The 16,122-nt window shown below is 38.9% G+C and overlaps 1 protein-coding gene across 5 annotated transcripts in view; it reads left to right on the forward strand.

Annotated features, from left to right (window-relative positions):
• Window positions 1-15,758, forward strand: part of ZBTB44 (zinc finger and BTB domain containing 44) — a 39,622-nt gene extending 23,864 nt beyond the window's left edge. For 2 of the 5 annotated variants that reach the window (XM_036353520.1, XM_036353521.1), the window contains exons 3-6: window positions 8,205-8,289; window positions 9,400-9,563; window positions 11,016-11,316; window positions 13,799-15,758. In XM_036353520.1, coding sequence (XP_036209413.1) covers window positions 8,205-8,289; window positions 9,400-9,563; window positions 11,016-11,316; window positions 13,799-14,081 — 833 coding nt within the window. In that variant the 3' untranslated portion in view covers window positions 14,082-15,758. The remainder of the gene's footprint in view (window positions 1-8,204; window positions 8,290-9,399; window positions 9,564-11,015; window positions 11,317-13,798) is intronic. The other 3 variants (XM_036353523.1, XM_036353524.1, XM_036353525.1) reach the window with 3 other exon arrangements.
• The last annotated feature ends 364 nt before the right edge of the window (window positions 15,759-16,122 follow it).

The following is a 16,122-nucleotide window of genomic DNA, read 5'->3' on the forward strand; positions in this document are numbered from 1 at the left end:
GTTTCATTATTTATCTTGAAATAATTATCTGTAGCACCAATGACAGACATATAAATAGTTCTAGATAATCCAGTTTATTATCTTAACAAAGAAATTCAGTTTTAACTTACAGGTCCTAGAGAGGATTTATCTTACTACCATCAAGGCTTTGGCAGTACATGGAGGTTAAGTGTGTTTATAAGTGCTTTGATAATTATAGTTTTAATTTTTTTTATTTTTCTTGAAGTTTGTGGATAAAGACAGTGTAGAGTCTTGAGTAAAAGATAAAGCTTAAGGAGTTTTGTTTTTGTTTTTAGCAATATCAGTGTAATGTGTGGTTGTGCTACTGGAGAAATAGGTTGGGATTTCCCTAGTCAGGAATACAGAATCTAGTAACTTTTTTCCTGCCATTACAACATAGATCTTTAGCATAAGAAAGCCTCCATACACCCTAGAAATAAATAAATAATAAGCAAACAAACTCATGGCTTCATTGGAGGTAAAGGTGTCCCCTAATGCTTGGTTCCTATCCTTGGTGCCTTCTGTCATTGACAGGGAGGCCATACATTGGAAACATCCACTGCATCAACCCCTTAAAATCCCTACCTCAGTGTTGGTCCAGTGTTGATGATGCATCTCAGATGAACACTCTTGTTCCTGTCAGAACCGCCCCCCCTCCCAGATGACCTCCTGAAAATTATCCTTGGGGAAATTGAGTCAGTTGAAAGATAGTATAACACTTAATGTTACAGTGAGAAAACACGAAAGAAGCAGATGTTGGCCTGGAAGAGGTGCAGTTTTAGATTGAGATGACTCAGGAGAACTGCAATGGCCCATAAGATTATGCTTGTGCCTGCCTACGTGCCCGGGTTGCGGGCTCGATCCCCAGTAGGGAGTGTGTAGGAGGCAGCTGATAAATGATTCTCTCTCATCATTGATGTTTATATCCCTCTCTCCCTCTCCCTCCCTCCTTTTGAAATCGATAAAAACATGTATTTTTTAAAAATAACCCTTATGCCCTGGCCAGTGTTGCTGAGTGGTAGAGCATTGGCCCATACACCAAAGGGTATTGGGTTTGATTCCTGCATTGCAGGTTCTTTCCTTACCCCCAGGGCGAGTGTGTGGGAGACAACCAATCGATGTGTCACATCGGTGATCCTCTCTCCTTCTCTCACTCTCCTTCTCCCTCTCCCTCTCCCCCTCTTCCTCTCCTTTTCCTTCTCCCTCATCCTTTTCCCTCCCACCCTCCCTTCTACTCTCTAAAAATCAATGGAAAGGGTATCAACAACAACAACAAAAAGAATAATACTTGTGTAAATTTCTATTTCCAGTGCTTGGCTAAAGATCAGTTGTCACTGATCAGGGACCAGACAAAACCTCCTGCCTGCTTGTGGGCATATGACCCCAAATAAGCAAAGTAGTTGTCAGGACTAAGACAAAATTGAAGAAGTCTTTATAAGGCTCTTTAAAAAACAAAACAAAAACTTTTTGGTTAATATGTTTTTATTGATTTTAGGGAGGAAGGAAGAAAGAAAAAAACAAACATCCATCAGCTGCCTCCTGCACGCCCCCTGCTGGGGATAGATCCCACAGACCAGGTGTGTGCCCTGACCAGGAGTCAAACTGGTGACCTTTCAGTGTATGGGACGACTCTCAACCAACTGAGCCACCAGCCAGGGCATAAGATTCTTTTCTAAACATCTTCATTAAAATACATCTTACAGCCTTAGCTGGTTTGGCTCAATGGATAGAGCGTCGGCCTGCAGACCAAAAGGTCCCAGGTTCAATTCCGGTCAAGTGCATGTACTTGATTGCAGGCTCCTCCCCAGCCCGGGCTCTGGTCAGGGCGTATGCAGGAGGCAACCAATTGATGTGTTTCTCTCACATAGATGTTTCTCTCTGTCTTTCCCTCTCTCTTCCACTCTCTCTAACAATCAGTGGAAAAATATCCTCAGGTGAGGATTTTAAAAAAACCCACAACTTAATATTATAAAATTCACCCATTTAAAGTGTATCCTATAGTAGTTTTAAGTACATTCACAGAGTTGTGCAACCATTCTCACAATCTAAGTTTATAATGTTTTCATCACCCTAAAAAGAAACCATGTGCCCCTGTACAGCAGCTCACTTCTGTCCCACAGCCAGCTTTAGGCAACCACTAGTATACTCTCTATAAATTTGCCTATTCTGGGTATTTCATATAAATGCAGTCATGCAATGTGTGGTCTTTTCTAAGTGGCTTCTGTTAATTTCCATCATATTTTCAGATTTGTCAGCATCATACCTCTCAAACTTTTGAAATGTTTTCACTAATATGGACCTAAAACAAGAGAGCTTATGAACTCAGTCTCCAGGCCCAGTTCAGATGGACTAATTGGGCCTGCGTCCATCCTTTCATTTTAATCTATTCCTCTTGGAAACAAGAGTCAACACAATAGGGAGACATCATAGGAGCAGGTATTAGGAGGTTGGGAAACAGTTCCACCAGGGAACAATGACAAATCTGATTGGATAGCCAAAATATTCCCAAAAGGCTTTTTCTAGGAAAACAAAATATACCCAGTACTTCAGTTAAATATTTGAGCTCAATTAGGCCTGAATTTACCTCCCAGCCAAGGGCAGGTTATACCTCAAAAGGAATTTTATTTTTTAATGTTTTTACTTTATTTTTATTGCTTATACTATTACAGATGTCCCTATCTCTCTGGCCATCACCGCACTATTGTCTGTCTATGGATTATGTATATATGTTATTTGGCTAATCCTCTCACTTTCTTTTATCCAGACACCCCCTCCCCCTTTCTGCCCTCCCCTGTGAGGGATTTTAGATGTGCACTCTGTTATTGAGGTTCCCGTGCAAGGCAACAAGAATTTCAGCTCAGTCTCCACAGGTCCTCCATTTCTGCCAATGCCCCGTCGCAGAGTGCACCAGGAGCGCACCTGTAATTAAACAAGTTGAGTTCATTACTTGAGTTCACGCACCATGGGACTTTAGGGTTCAGTCAGCAGATGTTAGAAAGGACTTACTGGATTTGGGCTTGAGTTAGGTGATTTAGGTAAGATTAAGAAAGTGTGTTTTCTCAGGACTGGTAATGTCAGAAAGCAGAGATAACTCTATGATTATCTTAACAAATGTCTAGGAATACAGACCAGAGTGAACCTAAAACAGCAATAGCTTATGTTGGGTATTTTTGTGATTACACATTGACATTGTTTTTGTGTGTGCTTAAACAGAGTTATGTGTTTTGTTTCAGACCATGTGACCTGGTCTGATGCAGGTGTTCTGGGAGATTGTTTTATGTCCAACAGGAAAACACCACCTGCCTGGGACCACCAGGCCCACTGTCCATGTCCGGCCAGTTCCTAAATATTAAGGGCTGCTTTTTCTCTTCCTCGAGTATGAAATGAAATATTGTATTTAAAGCATTTAGAACAGTGGCTGGAATGTGGTAAATGCTCAGTAGTGGATGGCCACTGTGATTATTTTTCACCACCAGAAAAGAGTTTTTGTAAGGAGTCAGTTTATGCAGCAGAAGCTATATAAACAGCACTCCCTATTGGTGGAAGAGAGTAGCATCTATCTCGATGAGGTAGCCCTTATCATATAAAGCTGATTGTTTCTATAAATCAGCTTTACTGTTTCATTAAGGTGAGAAGGATCTGTTCAGAATTCTTAGCCCCAGTTAAGAGAGCAGAATCCACAGAGTGTAGAAAGGGAACTTCATTTTAATAATTTAAGAAACATCACTATCACCTCAAGAAAGTAATATTGAATGGATATCCTACTCTTACATCAGTTCAAATAAAATTCCAATTCATATGATTACTTCTCATTGGTAAAAACCATCAGCATCTCAGGAAAAAGAGTTTACAAGATTTATTTTTTCCAATAGTTGCATGTGATACAACACTGTTACAGTGTCTACACTATGGATGGAATTCTAAAAGTATATTTTGTTAAACTCTTAATTTAGTTTGGAGTGTTTTGTGTTTGTTTGTTTTAGCTTTTGGCTCATTGAATAGCCATGGGAGAGAGGAGAGTGCCCTTTGCTCACTATCAGTCAAATTGGGGATCTAGAGGCCACACATTAGATGATATTTTAGAATGTGGAAATTGCCTTGTTTTAAGGGAGACCATCTGCAAGACGTATCTTGTGCTCCATTTTAGTTCTTTTTCACCAGCTTTTTAAGGCAATTCTTGACAATGTGAGAATTAATCCAAAGGGTAGTGGTTTTTATTTTCACCTCTCCAAGACCCCACTCCCGCCTGTGTAGCTTGCCTGGTGGTGAGAAGCAAATGTCTAGATCAATCTTCCTAGCCTGCCCTAATCATATCTCCAGGCCTTTTTTGCAAGTCTTTGCCTGTAAGATTTCATATTGCCTGTATTCTGAATAACTGCAGAATTGTGTGTGTGTGTGTGTGTGTGTGTGTGTGTGTGTGTGTGTCTCCATGGTGACCAGGTCCAAATATTGGGATTTTTTTCAGTTTTTATCCTAGGACAGATTGAAATGTTAGTCTTTAGTTCCTTCTCTTTAAAGGAAAAGTGAAAATGGTATGATATTGACAAGTGAACAGGTTTTTCTAAACGAAATGAAGCATTATCTGACCCCTAAACCCACACCTGGATCAACAACAAATCAGAAGGACCAGGAATAAGTTGGATAAGTAGGCATATTGGGCAGGGGACCATAAATGTCTTCGACAGTAAGGGAAAGAGTAAAAGGAAAGACAGGCATAGAATGCTAAGCACACAACAGTAAGGGTGATAGAGGGCGGGCAGGAACAGTGAGGGCACAGTTGGGGTTGAATATAAATGCATGCAGTCTTTTTCAAAAACCTCTATCAGTGTGTTAGAACATTGTGTAGTAATTGGTGTTCTTGATAATTTTTGTGAGTCTACTCTCACACTAAAAACAGTATGATTTTTTAAAGGTGCTTTACAAATATTTGAAAAGATGCTTAATTTTAGAGGAGAGGTAAGTAGATACCAGAGCACTAAGACCAGCTTTCCCCTAAGACGAGTGGGGAATGTCTGGCCCGTGGGCCATATAAGGCCCTTGAAATCATTTGGTCTGGCCCTGCCAAGGCATTAGGGGCAAGTTAATTAAATGTTTGACCAAATATAGCAGGCTGAATTTTAAGCTGATACTTTTGTATGGCCTGCAAATGATGTTATAAATATCCGAATGGTCCTTGGCAGAAAGAGGTTCCCCACCAAAACACAAATCAACTCAACTCAAGACCCAGAGGATATGAAAGCTGTGAAATCTTAGAGCAGTTGCTCTACACATTAAGTAGGAACCCCAAAGTTCTATACCAGTAGAACTAATCCTGCGTCCCTTCCTCCAGGGGACTGTGTTGGCATTGTGCAGACTAGAAGATAAAAAGCAAAAAGGGGGCCGTGGCCACCACCAAGACCTCTTGCAAATTTGCCTCTCCGTGAATGTGGTTTAGGTAGTGCCCCCAGGAACCAAACACAAGGAAATGTAAAGCTTCTCTGAAAAGGGACTTACTCATCCTAACTTCAGCAACTCAGTTCCTTGCAAACCATTTTCAAGGGTGATAACTACGTCAGAAACAACCAGGGCACACAAGGAAACACGGCAGACGGAGAACCGGCAGGAAAAAGCAGGCAGCAGAGATAAATTGGCATGGTTTTCATAAAGAGACATAAAACAAACATGCTTACTATGTTTAACAAAAGAAGCAAGCTTGAACAATGATTGCAGAGAACAGTAAACTAAAAAGTAATACAGCAGATTTGTGGGGGAGGACTTCTAGAAAAGAAAAAGTCAACATTTTGGCAGCAGATTGGACTTAGCAAAAAAGAGAATTGGTGAATCGGAAGTTAAATTAAGAGAGACTATTAGAGTTCTCCAGAGAAACAGAACCAAGAGGACAGATACAGAGACATAGGGTTTTATTAGGAGGGATTCACTGACTGGTTATGGAGGATGAGAAGTCTCACAGTTTGACCTCTACTGGCTGGAGGCCCAGGTAAGCTGGTGGTGTAGTTCCAGTACAGACACAAAGGCCCGAGAACCGGGAGAGCTGATGTCCAAGGGCAGGAGAAGATGGACATCCCAGCTCAAGCAAAGAGCAGATTTGCCCTCCTTGACCCTTTTGTTCTGCTGGTCAAGGGATGGGATGATTACCCCCTTGCATTGGTGAGGATGATTCTTACTCAGTCTACGGATTCAAATGCTAATCTCTTCCAGAAACATCCTCACAGACACACCCAGAAATAATGTTTTACCAGCTCTCTGGGCATCCCTTAGCCCAGTCACGTGGACATAAAAATTAACCATCATAGAGCAGTGGTAGAGACAGCAGTGGAGAAGGTAAGGGTTATGGACAGTACAAACGTAGGTTTGATGGAATCCTAGAAGGAGAAAAGAGATTGGCTGAGAATTTTCCAGAATTGATGAAAGACACCAGCAAATCCCAATAAAAATAATAAAAGAAGCAAAGCTGGACACATTATAGAGACAATGGAGGGAGGGTGGTGACAGTACTTTCAGAAGAATGTCTGACTTTTTAATAACATCAGAAGCCAGGGACTCTTACCTTGCTGTCCATATCCTTTTTTATTTTTAGGGATCTGTAGCTTTTCTTGCAGATGGTTAATGCTAAAAAATTAAAAAAATAGGTAATGAATATCATATAACTTTTAAATTTCACTTATCTGTGACAACATGGATAAGTCCACAATATTGAAGAAAATAAGACACAAGAATACATACAATGTGACTCAATTTATATAAGTTTACAATCAGACAACACTGAACTATACTATTTATGGTGAGAGTGACAGACTTTTCTTAAAGGGCACTGGTAGTATTTTTAGACTTAGCTGCCACGTGGTTTCTATTGCAGCCTCAATGACTCCACTCTGCCATTGTGGTGATGGGACATGGTAGATGATGGCACATGGCTGTCTTCCTGCAAAAATGACCCCCCGGTTATGGGTACCTGGATTTGAGATGAAATCACAAGGAAGAGGGTCAAGAAAAAGGAAGGAAATGGTAACCATTAAAGTCAGGATCCTGGTTGCCTCCTGGAAGGAAGGGCTTGCCAGGGAAGAGTAAATGGGGACTGCTAGGCTGCTGGCAGTGGTCTAGGGGGACTTGTGTGGAGACTGCACAGGTGCTCACTTTGTAGCTAATTTTTAATTCTGTGTAAAAGTTGTATGTACAGTAAGTTGTATGTCACAATAACGTTTTTAGTGCCATTAAGTTTATATATTTTTTTAATATATTTCAGAGAGAAAAGGGAGGGGAGAGAGATAGAAACATCAATGATAAGAATCATTAATTGGCTGCCTCGTACACGTCCCCCACTGGCCAAGCCACAATAAAATTAAAAAAAATAAAAATTGTCGCCCATCCAGTATGGTTGTGGTTGAGCTTCAACCCATGAACCAGAAGGTCATGGTTCAATTCCCAGTCAGGGCACATGCCCGGAGTGGCTGGCTTGATCCCCAGTAGGGGGCATGCAGGAGACAACTGATCGATGTTTCTCTCTCTCCTCCTCCCTTCCCCTCTCTCAAATCAGTACCTTAACCAATAAAGAAATCAAAGATTAAAAAAAAAAAAAAAGTGGTTCCTTAAGTGATTGTTATAACATTTAATTTTGCGTGAATTTTTGCTTAGTTTACATTTGAATTGCTGTTTTCTAACATTTATATCAAAGAAATGGTCCTAAAGGTTTAAAGTAATATAAGGCTATTATCTTAGCTGTGATTTCTTTTTAAATCACATTAACATTTAAAGTATTATGGAATGCTTTTTAAAAAATATATATTTTATTGATTTTTTTACAGAGAGGAAGGGAGAAGAAGAGGGATAGAAAGTTAGAAACATCGATGAGAGAGAAACATCAATTCAGCTGCTTCCTGCACACTCCCTACTGGGGATGTGCCCACAACCAAGGTACATGCCTTTGACCAGAATTGAACCTGGGACCCTTCAGTCCGTAGGCCAACGCTCTTTCCACTGAGCCAAACCAGTCAGGGCTATAGGACACTTTATTAATTCAGGATATGCACGTACATTACTTCAGCGGTCACCAACCTTTCGGACCTCATGGACCACCAGGGGTCTGGAGACCACCGGTTGGCGACCGCTGCATTAGTCTGTTTTTAACGACTTAAAGTTTCAGCTTGCAATTAATGTCTTGGCTTATTTTCACTACAGTATTGACACCTGTCTTCTTTTATTTTCAGGCTCGGTAGATGAAGGTGTCACCGAAGGGTTACCTACGCTTCAAAGCACTTCCAGCACCAATGCTCACGCAGATGACGATGATCGGTTAGTACTAACATAGTAGGTTGTTTTCTTTTAAGGACTGTGCTTGCAACTCTTAAGTCTTTTATCTGGGATTATACAGTAAGTTTATTGGGACCTCATTTTGGTATATTTTTCAGAGTAACAAGGTAGCTTTATCACATCATAAATCAAACCACCTGTACAGCAGTTTTTAGTATTTTTAAAACTGCCCGGTCCCATCTCTTTAAATAGTATCTGTATCGGGTTTGGCAAACTATGGACCAGAGGCCAGTTCCAGTCCACCAGCCTTTGCAAATCAGGTTTTATTGGAACATAGCCACACTGTTTGTTTATATAGTGTCTGTGGACGGCAGAGTTGAGTGATTGAAACATCATGTGGTGTGCAGAGCCAGAAATATTTACTGTCTAACCTGCTACAGAAAATAGTTGTCAAACCCTCATCTACATACCCATTATTCCCAAGTTACTTTCAGATTGACCCTCCTTGCTCGATGTTTCCACATAGATGAGTAAGGGGCATCTCAGACTTAACCGTGGCCAGGACAGAACTCAAGACTTCTAGCTCCACTCAGACAGCTTCACTGTTCCCCTAACTTCTCAAGCAGACTCTCCGGGAAGTGTACTTGTTCTTCCCCTCACTCCCCATACTCCATCCTTAAACCAGTCCTCACATCTCTGCCTCCAAAACATCCCTCACAGGACTTTATTCCGAAGGTAACTGAACCTTTGCAGGAGTTTAAAAGGTGGCTGATTGAATCTGAGAAATCATTGTGAAACAGTGAGAAGGATAGATAGATTAGAGGCCTGTGGGCTAACGAGAGGGAGCTATTAATTCAGCCTTGTGTTGATGAGGGCCTAAGTTAAAGCAGCAGTAGGAAGGAAAGAATTAGAAAGATTAAAGATCCTTGAAGGAAAAGTGTTTATGGTGTGTTCTATGGCTGTATATCCTTGCTTGAGATACTGGCCATTCTGGACATTTTTCATATTGCCCCAAATGAAACTTGTCATCTAACAGTGAAACTGTTCCAAAATCTTTAAGTGCTTTGTCTTTTATTCACTTAAATGTTGTGCAGAAATGTTTATTCAACTTAAAAATCAGAGCCTGGTTGCCTTCTTTGGTCTGTTTTTTAGATTGGAAAATGTTCAGTATCCCTACCAACTCTACATTGCTCCTTCTACCAGCAGTACAGAACGGCCCAGCCCAAATGGTCCGGACAGACCTTTTCAATGTCCAACTTGTGGGGTGCGATTCACCCGAATTCAGAACCTAAAACAGCACATGCTCATCCACTCAGGTAACGTCACCTTCCCTACTGTGGCAAGCATGAGTACTCTAAAACATTTTATTTTGGAATCCCAGTTAAAAATAGCAAACAGGTGGTTTTTAGTTTAAAAATGTATAGGTATCTCTGGGAAGTCAAATGAGAACAGATAAGCCCAGGTCTCTTATTGAAATAGCACAGTGTCAGAAGCTGTAGTATGTTTTCCACAGGCATAGCATTAGGGTTAAAGCTTAGCGCAGTGTGTGTGTAACGTCAGAAATGCTGGGTGTGTTGGTGTGTCTGTATATGTGAGGTTTAGAAGCACAAATACAGATTATAAAGCAAATGGCATTAAAAGGGTGTAAGTGTTCTTTGTACTGTTTTCTCTGTAATTTTGAAATTTGAAATAAAGTGATTTTTTTAATATTTAATAATTTAATTTTAATTCTGCAATCCTGAATTTCTCTGTGCCTTGTCTAGTTAGCTTTGTAGTCCTTTTTTAGTGTGAAAGAGATTTTGGATAAATGATGTGTAAAACAGATTTGAAACTTAAGTTCAGTGATCACAGAAAGGCAGCAGAATTCTTGGAGGCAAAACCTCTGATAAGCTTGAAATCTTTTTTAAAAAAATATATTGATTTTTTACAGAGGAAGGAAGAGGGATAGAGAGTTAGAAACATCGATCAGCTGCCTCCTGCACACTCCCTACTGGGGATGTGCCCGCAACCAAGGTACATGCCCTTGACCGGAATCGAACCTGGGACCCTTCAGTCTGCAGGCCGACGCTCTATTCACTGAGCCAAACCGGCTAGGGCAAGCCTGAAATCTTTGCTGTCGTTTTCAGCTGTGCCGTCTCATGTTCCTCTTCTTTAGAAACATCCAACAGTCCTGTGACTAATACCAGTTTCCTGTGACTGTTAAATCAACAGATTATATTTTGAAGGCTTTGAAATTTTTTTGCCAAAACTGTGATAATGACCTATCACTATTACATTAAATACCTAAAACCCAAGTCATCGCGTGATAGTTCTATCATGGTCATTAATTATGTTCAGAAAAGTTAGATTTTTCTTCTACTCATTTCTCTCAGAGATGAGGAATGAAGAGTAGGTACTAATCTTTTTCACATAGTTTCATTATAACACTCACTAATGAAATGAAACAAATGTTATAGGGGACTTGGGTTATAGTTAAATACTGTAGTTAAATTGTTTTGAAGTTTGTAAAATAGATGATTTTGAAGGGTGTTCAGATAACAATTTGAGTGTATATTACCTAGTTTACTCCACCCCTCTTGCCTTTTTTTTTTTTTTAAGTAGCAACTTCAGATATTCTGTACCTTTCCTAAGATAAATAGCAATTCATTTTTGCTGGTGATTTTTGTCTTCTCAAATTATCTCTTGCTACAGAATGATAACTCAGAAATTTTTGAGGTTGATAAACTTCCAGTTAATTTAGTTTTCAAATATTTTATTTTATTTTATAGGAATTAAACCATTTCAGTGTGACCGCTGTGGAAAAAAGTTCACCAGGGCTTACTCGCTAAAGATGCATCGCCTAAAGCATGAAGGTAAACGCTGTTTCCGGTGCCAGATATGTGGTGCCACTTTCACTTCCTTCGGGGAATATAAGCATCACATGAGGGTTTCCCGGCACATTATCCGCAAGCCTCGGATTTACGAGTGCAAAACATGTGGCGCCATGTTCACCAACTCTGGAAATTTAATCGTGCACCTGAGGAGTCTGAACCATGAAGCGTCAGAGCTAGCAAACTACTTCCAGAGCAGGTGAGGTGCACAGCGAGACCCCCAGGAACACTGCTTTCTGACCTCTCTTCCTGCTTCTAGGGCAGCCTGCTCTGTCTTTATCAGGCTGCCAGGTAACCACGCACATTCCTTCTAAAATCCAATCCATACTCCAATCTGATTGGATAAAATTTTGCTGAATCTTCTAAGTATAGACAATTAAAAATATTTCTGAAATTAGGAATCTTTTTCTATAGGAATAGGCTAATCTTCTTGATTTTTTGTTTTGTTTTTAAGGTTTTAAATATGTTTTTATTGATTACTGAGAGGAAGGGAGAGAGAGAAACATCAGTGATGAGAGAGTCATTGACTGGCAGTCTCCTGCACACCTCCTACTGGGGATTGAGGCCACAGCCTGGTGCCCTGACCTAGAATCACACTGATCTCCTGGTTCATAGGTCAGTGCTTAACCACTGAGCAACACTGGCCGGCTCCTGTTGAGTTTTTGTTTTTGGTGTTTTTTTGTTGTGTTTTGTTTTGAGATATATACAGAATAAAATTATAAGGTTAAAGTAATTCTATAGTGGATCTTAAATGGACCTTATTGGAAATTTGCCTTGTCAGATGATACTTAGTGATGTTAATTCTTGAGCATTTCTCTTTTTTAGTTCTATATATAGAAGAGAAATTGCAGTAGCATTTATAATGGATATGATTATTTAGATCAAGTGGTTTTCCTTTTTTCCTTTCAGCTTAAAACATCATGCTTTTAATAATAATTTATGATGGAATTGCCTTTCTGATTTATAGGGTATCTGAGGAAATTAGGTTCTAGCTTTGCCACAAACTGCTGTCCTGATGGAGTATGTCACTTTCCCGATGAAGGGGCTTGAAAGTTAGAAAAGAATAAAATGTGAGCTGGGAAGGTGATTTCTAAGGTCCCCTCTAGATACAAAATTCTGTTGTCTACTTTTAATACATCTGTAGGCAAGCTCAATTTCTTATAAAATGAATCTTAAACCACTCATTTTCTAAATATTACTTATCAATAAATTCCAAATATTCCTACATAGATTTTGTTCTCTTCAAATCAGACATTCACTTTGTTTAATGTAATTATTTCTAACAGCATCTAATGGTCATATCATTGAACCTCGATTATACATGTCACAGTAAACATTGTTTGGGACTAAAATAGCGTCCATTAACCACTCCTCTGTCCTTCATGTCGCGTGTCTGACACCTGAAAGTGCTGTACCTATGAGCAGATTTTAATTTTTTTATAATTGAATTGTCCAGTATTAATAACTATTAAGTGTACAAGTTGACATTTTAGTATTATGAAGCAATAAAGATTTAAATAAAACATCCAAGATAAGACTTATTTCATAGTATTTGTTTTAACTACAAAAATACTTACAGTAGAAAATTTAATAAATATTTATAAAAGTATGGAATATAAGAAATTAAGACCTTTTCTGATCTCACCACTCAGAAATAATATTTACTGTTAAAATTTTGGTATATTTTACATTCAAAAATTAAGTACTTGTCATATCAATAGACTATTAAGTACTTTCAATATTAATAAACTCAATAGTCTTTGAGGATTAAAATATAACTAATCTCATAGCATTCTGATTCAAATGTACAAATGTAATGTATTAGTTTTTACATGCCAGATGTAACAACAGGATACACATAAGTTAGTTTTTTTATATTTCTCTATATAGATTTCATATAAGGTCATTTATATATAAGGATACTTACCTTCAGGAAGTAATAAAACTACCTTTTTTTTTTTTAGAGGGGAAGAGAGAAACAGCGATTTGTTGTTCCACTTATTTATGCATTCATTGGTTGATTCTTGTATGTGCCCTGACTGTAGGTTGAACCCGCAACCTTGGCGTATCAGGACAATGCTCTAACCGACTGAGCTACCTGGCCAGGGCTCATATACTTTTTAATAAGTATATAGTCCAAGAAAGGTTAAGCATAAATTTACCCAAATGATCTTTGCTTAATAGAAACTGTCTACATAAAACGAGAGAGGTGACATTGAATCTTACTTATCTATTGGTGGTAGTGAGAGTTGATATACTTTGGTTTTAATAGAGTGCTTAGGTTCATATTTAGGACAATTTAAAAGTTAAATTACTAATTTTTGTTGTTAATCCTCAGCTGAGGATATTTTTCCATTGATTTTTAGAGGTTGGAAAGGAAGGTGAGAGACAGAGAAACATCAATTGGTTGCCTTCTGCACGCACCCCAAACAGGGCCCATTATCAAGCCTGCAACCGAGATCCGAGCCCTTGACCAGAATCAAACCTGGGACCCTTCAGTCCACAGGCTGATGATCTACCCACTGAACCGAACTGGCTAGGACTAAAATCTTAAATATAATCTTCCTTTAAGAATTGGAGAAATAAAACATCCTGATCTTGTTTTATAGACTAGGTCTTTTTATTGTCTTGTTTACTACAGGTTTGAGAATTAACTCCCTGTTTCATCCTTTGCCTCTTAGTGATTTCCTAGTACCGGACTACTTAAACCACGAGCAAGAAGAGGCCCTTGTTCAGTATGACCTTGGAGAACACAGTTTTGAAAGCAACTCCTCTGTTCAGATGCCTGTGATTTCACAGGTCTCCTCGACCCAGAATTGTGAAAGCACTTTTCCCCTGGGGTCTCTCGCCGGGCTGGCAGAAAAGGAGGAAGAAGTGACAGAGCAGCCCAAGACCAGCGCTTGTGCCGAGGCCACTGGAGAGGACCCCCCCAAATCAGAGCTGTCTTCTATAACTATTGAGTAATTCCATGGTTTGGCTTCATTTTGGTTTTTTGGGAAGTGCCTGTGCTTGGTCTTGTACATTTAAATTTAATTTAATTTTTTAAAAAAGGTTTTGGGGAAGAGTTTTCCTTTTTACTTTGTGAACTCTGCAATTCATGACTGGGAGACTGCTTCTGTAAGTACACAGTAACATGGTGTCGGAATATAATACATTGTTGACTGTAGGGAGAACCAATTGACTTAAAACATGTAGTCGTTTCTCCTTGCATTGTTGTTAGTAGACTAACAACAGATCATTAGGTAACGAACCGGGTGAATGTTGACCTTCCCGAGATGAAAGGGCACACCAGAAACATACTAAAGGAATGTGACAGATGGCCTGGATAGATGTTTACCCCTGTACACCGGACGTTGTACAGTATTTTGTAAAGCCTTTTGCTTCTGGAAGTATTTATGGTAAGCTAGCTTAAAAATTATTAGGGTAAATACTCTTTTTTTTTTTTCACTTTAGAGAGAAAGAAGAGATAGAAGCATCAATGGTGAGAGAGAATCATCTATCAGCTGCCTCCTGTATGCCCCACACTGGGGATGGAGCCTGCAACCCGGGCATGTGCCCTGACCAGGAATCAAACTGTGACCTCCTGGTTCATAGGTCAACGCTCAACCACTGTGCCATGTTGCCTGGGCAGTTTTTTTAAGTTTTGTCCTTTCTATTCTGATATTTCATGGTGAAAATTTGATATTGGAATAGGCATTCTTCGAATCTTTATAGAACTAGTCCTCCAAATAATCTTACCTTTCTTCTACAAAAGAAGGCAAAAACCATGATTGAGAATAGTCCAGCTATGCATGAAGTGACCAGGAATGGAGAATGTAGTACGTAAATTCCAATTTCATAGGAGCTCTTTATAATACTACTTTTCTAGCTGAAGTTGTCCAGCTGGTCTTTGAATGTTAATGTCTAACTAGTTAGGTCACTGCCTAAATTAGTGTCCTCTTTCCCCACCCACAATACTTTCTCTTGCATATGCGGCCATGATACTATATAAAGGAAAAATATTGGAGATATTCTATATTTTATATGTAGGTTTATGTATTGTTGGGGATGTTTTTATTGTGCTGTTTTAGACAAAATAAAAATTATATTAAGACTATGTTCTTAACCCAGCTAAGATTGTTTACAAAAATTCCATATGGCAGTGATACGTTATCCTTGTCCCAAAATATTTTTAGACATTGCCAAGTTTATTAAAATCAGTTAGTGTAGTTTTTACACTATGTAAGCAATAATGTAAAAGATGAGGATAGTCTATAGAATGATGGTCTGTGACTCAGAAATCTGGGTGGAAACAGTTGTTAAAACTAAAGAAAAACTAAAAATCTTAAATTAATGTCACCTTTTTGCTGCTAACTAATGAAACTTTCTGATTTATAGTTGAATTTATATGATACTCTAGGCTGGAGTATACTTTTCATCTAGTACCAGTTAAAGCATCACTTACCTTGATCTGGAATATTCATGAGTTTATGAACAATGAACTTTGAGTAACTATGTATATACCCAAAGTTTAATAATTATGAAAGCACCTGATTAGATCATTAAAAGGGGGATTAAAATACAGTTTCTTATTCAGCAAACAAGATTTGAATTTTGTCCAGGTGCTAGACCTTAATAATAAAACATATTTTTTAAGTTTTAGTGATTTGTTTCTTTTTTTTTTAATTTGCTAATTTTGTAATTTATTTCATCCCCCCACAAATGTAAAGGAAGGAAAAGTAAACTCTGAAGTGTTTTAAGGCTAATTTTCTTTTAGTCCTTTCCGTATTTTTCTGTCTTTAACTTGTTTCCAACTCCTAATCTCATTCATGAACTCGTTCTTACCCCTTTGCTCTCAAATGTGTGCATGTTACCTTCAGGAAAGTCAGCATAGACAGGTTATGATGGGCTCACACTGACGCTTCTTGACTAACAGGGTTGAATTGCTTCCTGCCGCAGACACGTAGTAACAGTCCTGCTGTGTCCCAGCTGGAAAGGCCCGCGATTCTTACTTCCAGTGTCATAT

The sequence above is a fragment of the Myotis myotis genome, unplaced genomic scaffold (assembly GCF_014108235.1).
Source record: "Myotis myotis isolate mMyoMyo1 unplaced genomic scaffold, mMyoMyo1.p scaffold_m19_p_20, whole genome shotgun sequence".
In the NCBI taxonomy this organism is placed as follows: Eukaryota; Metazoa; Chordata; class Mammalia; order Chiroptera; family Vespertilionidae; genus Myotis; species Myotis myotis.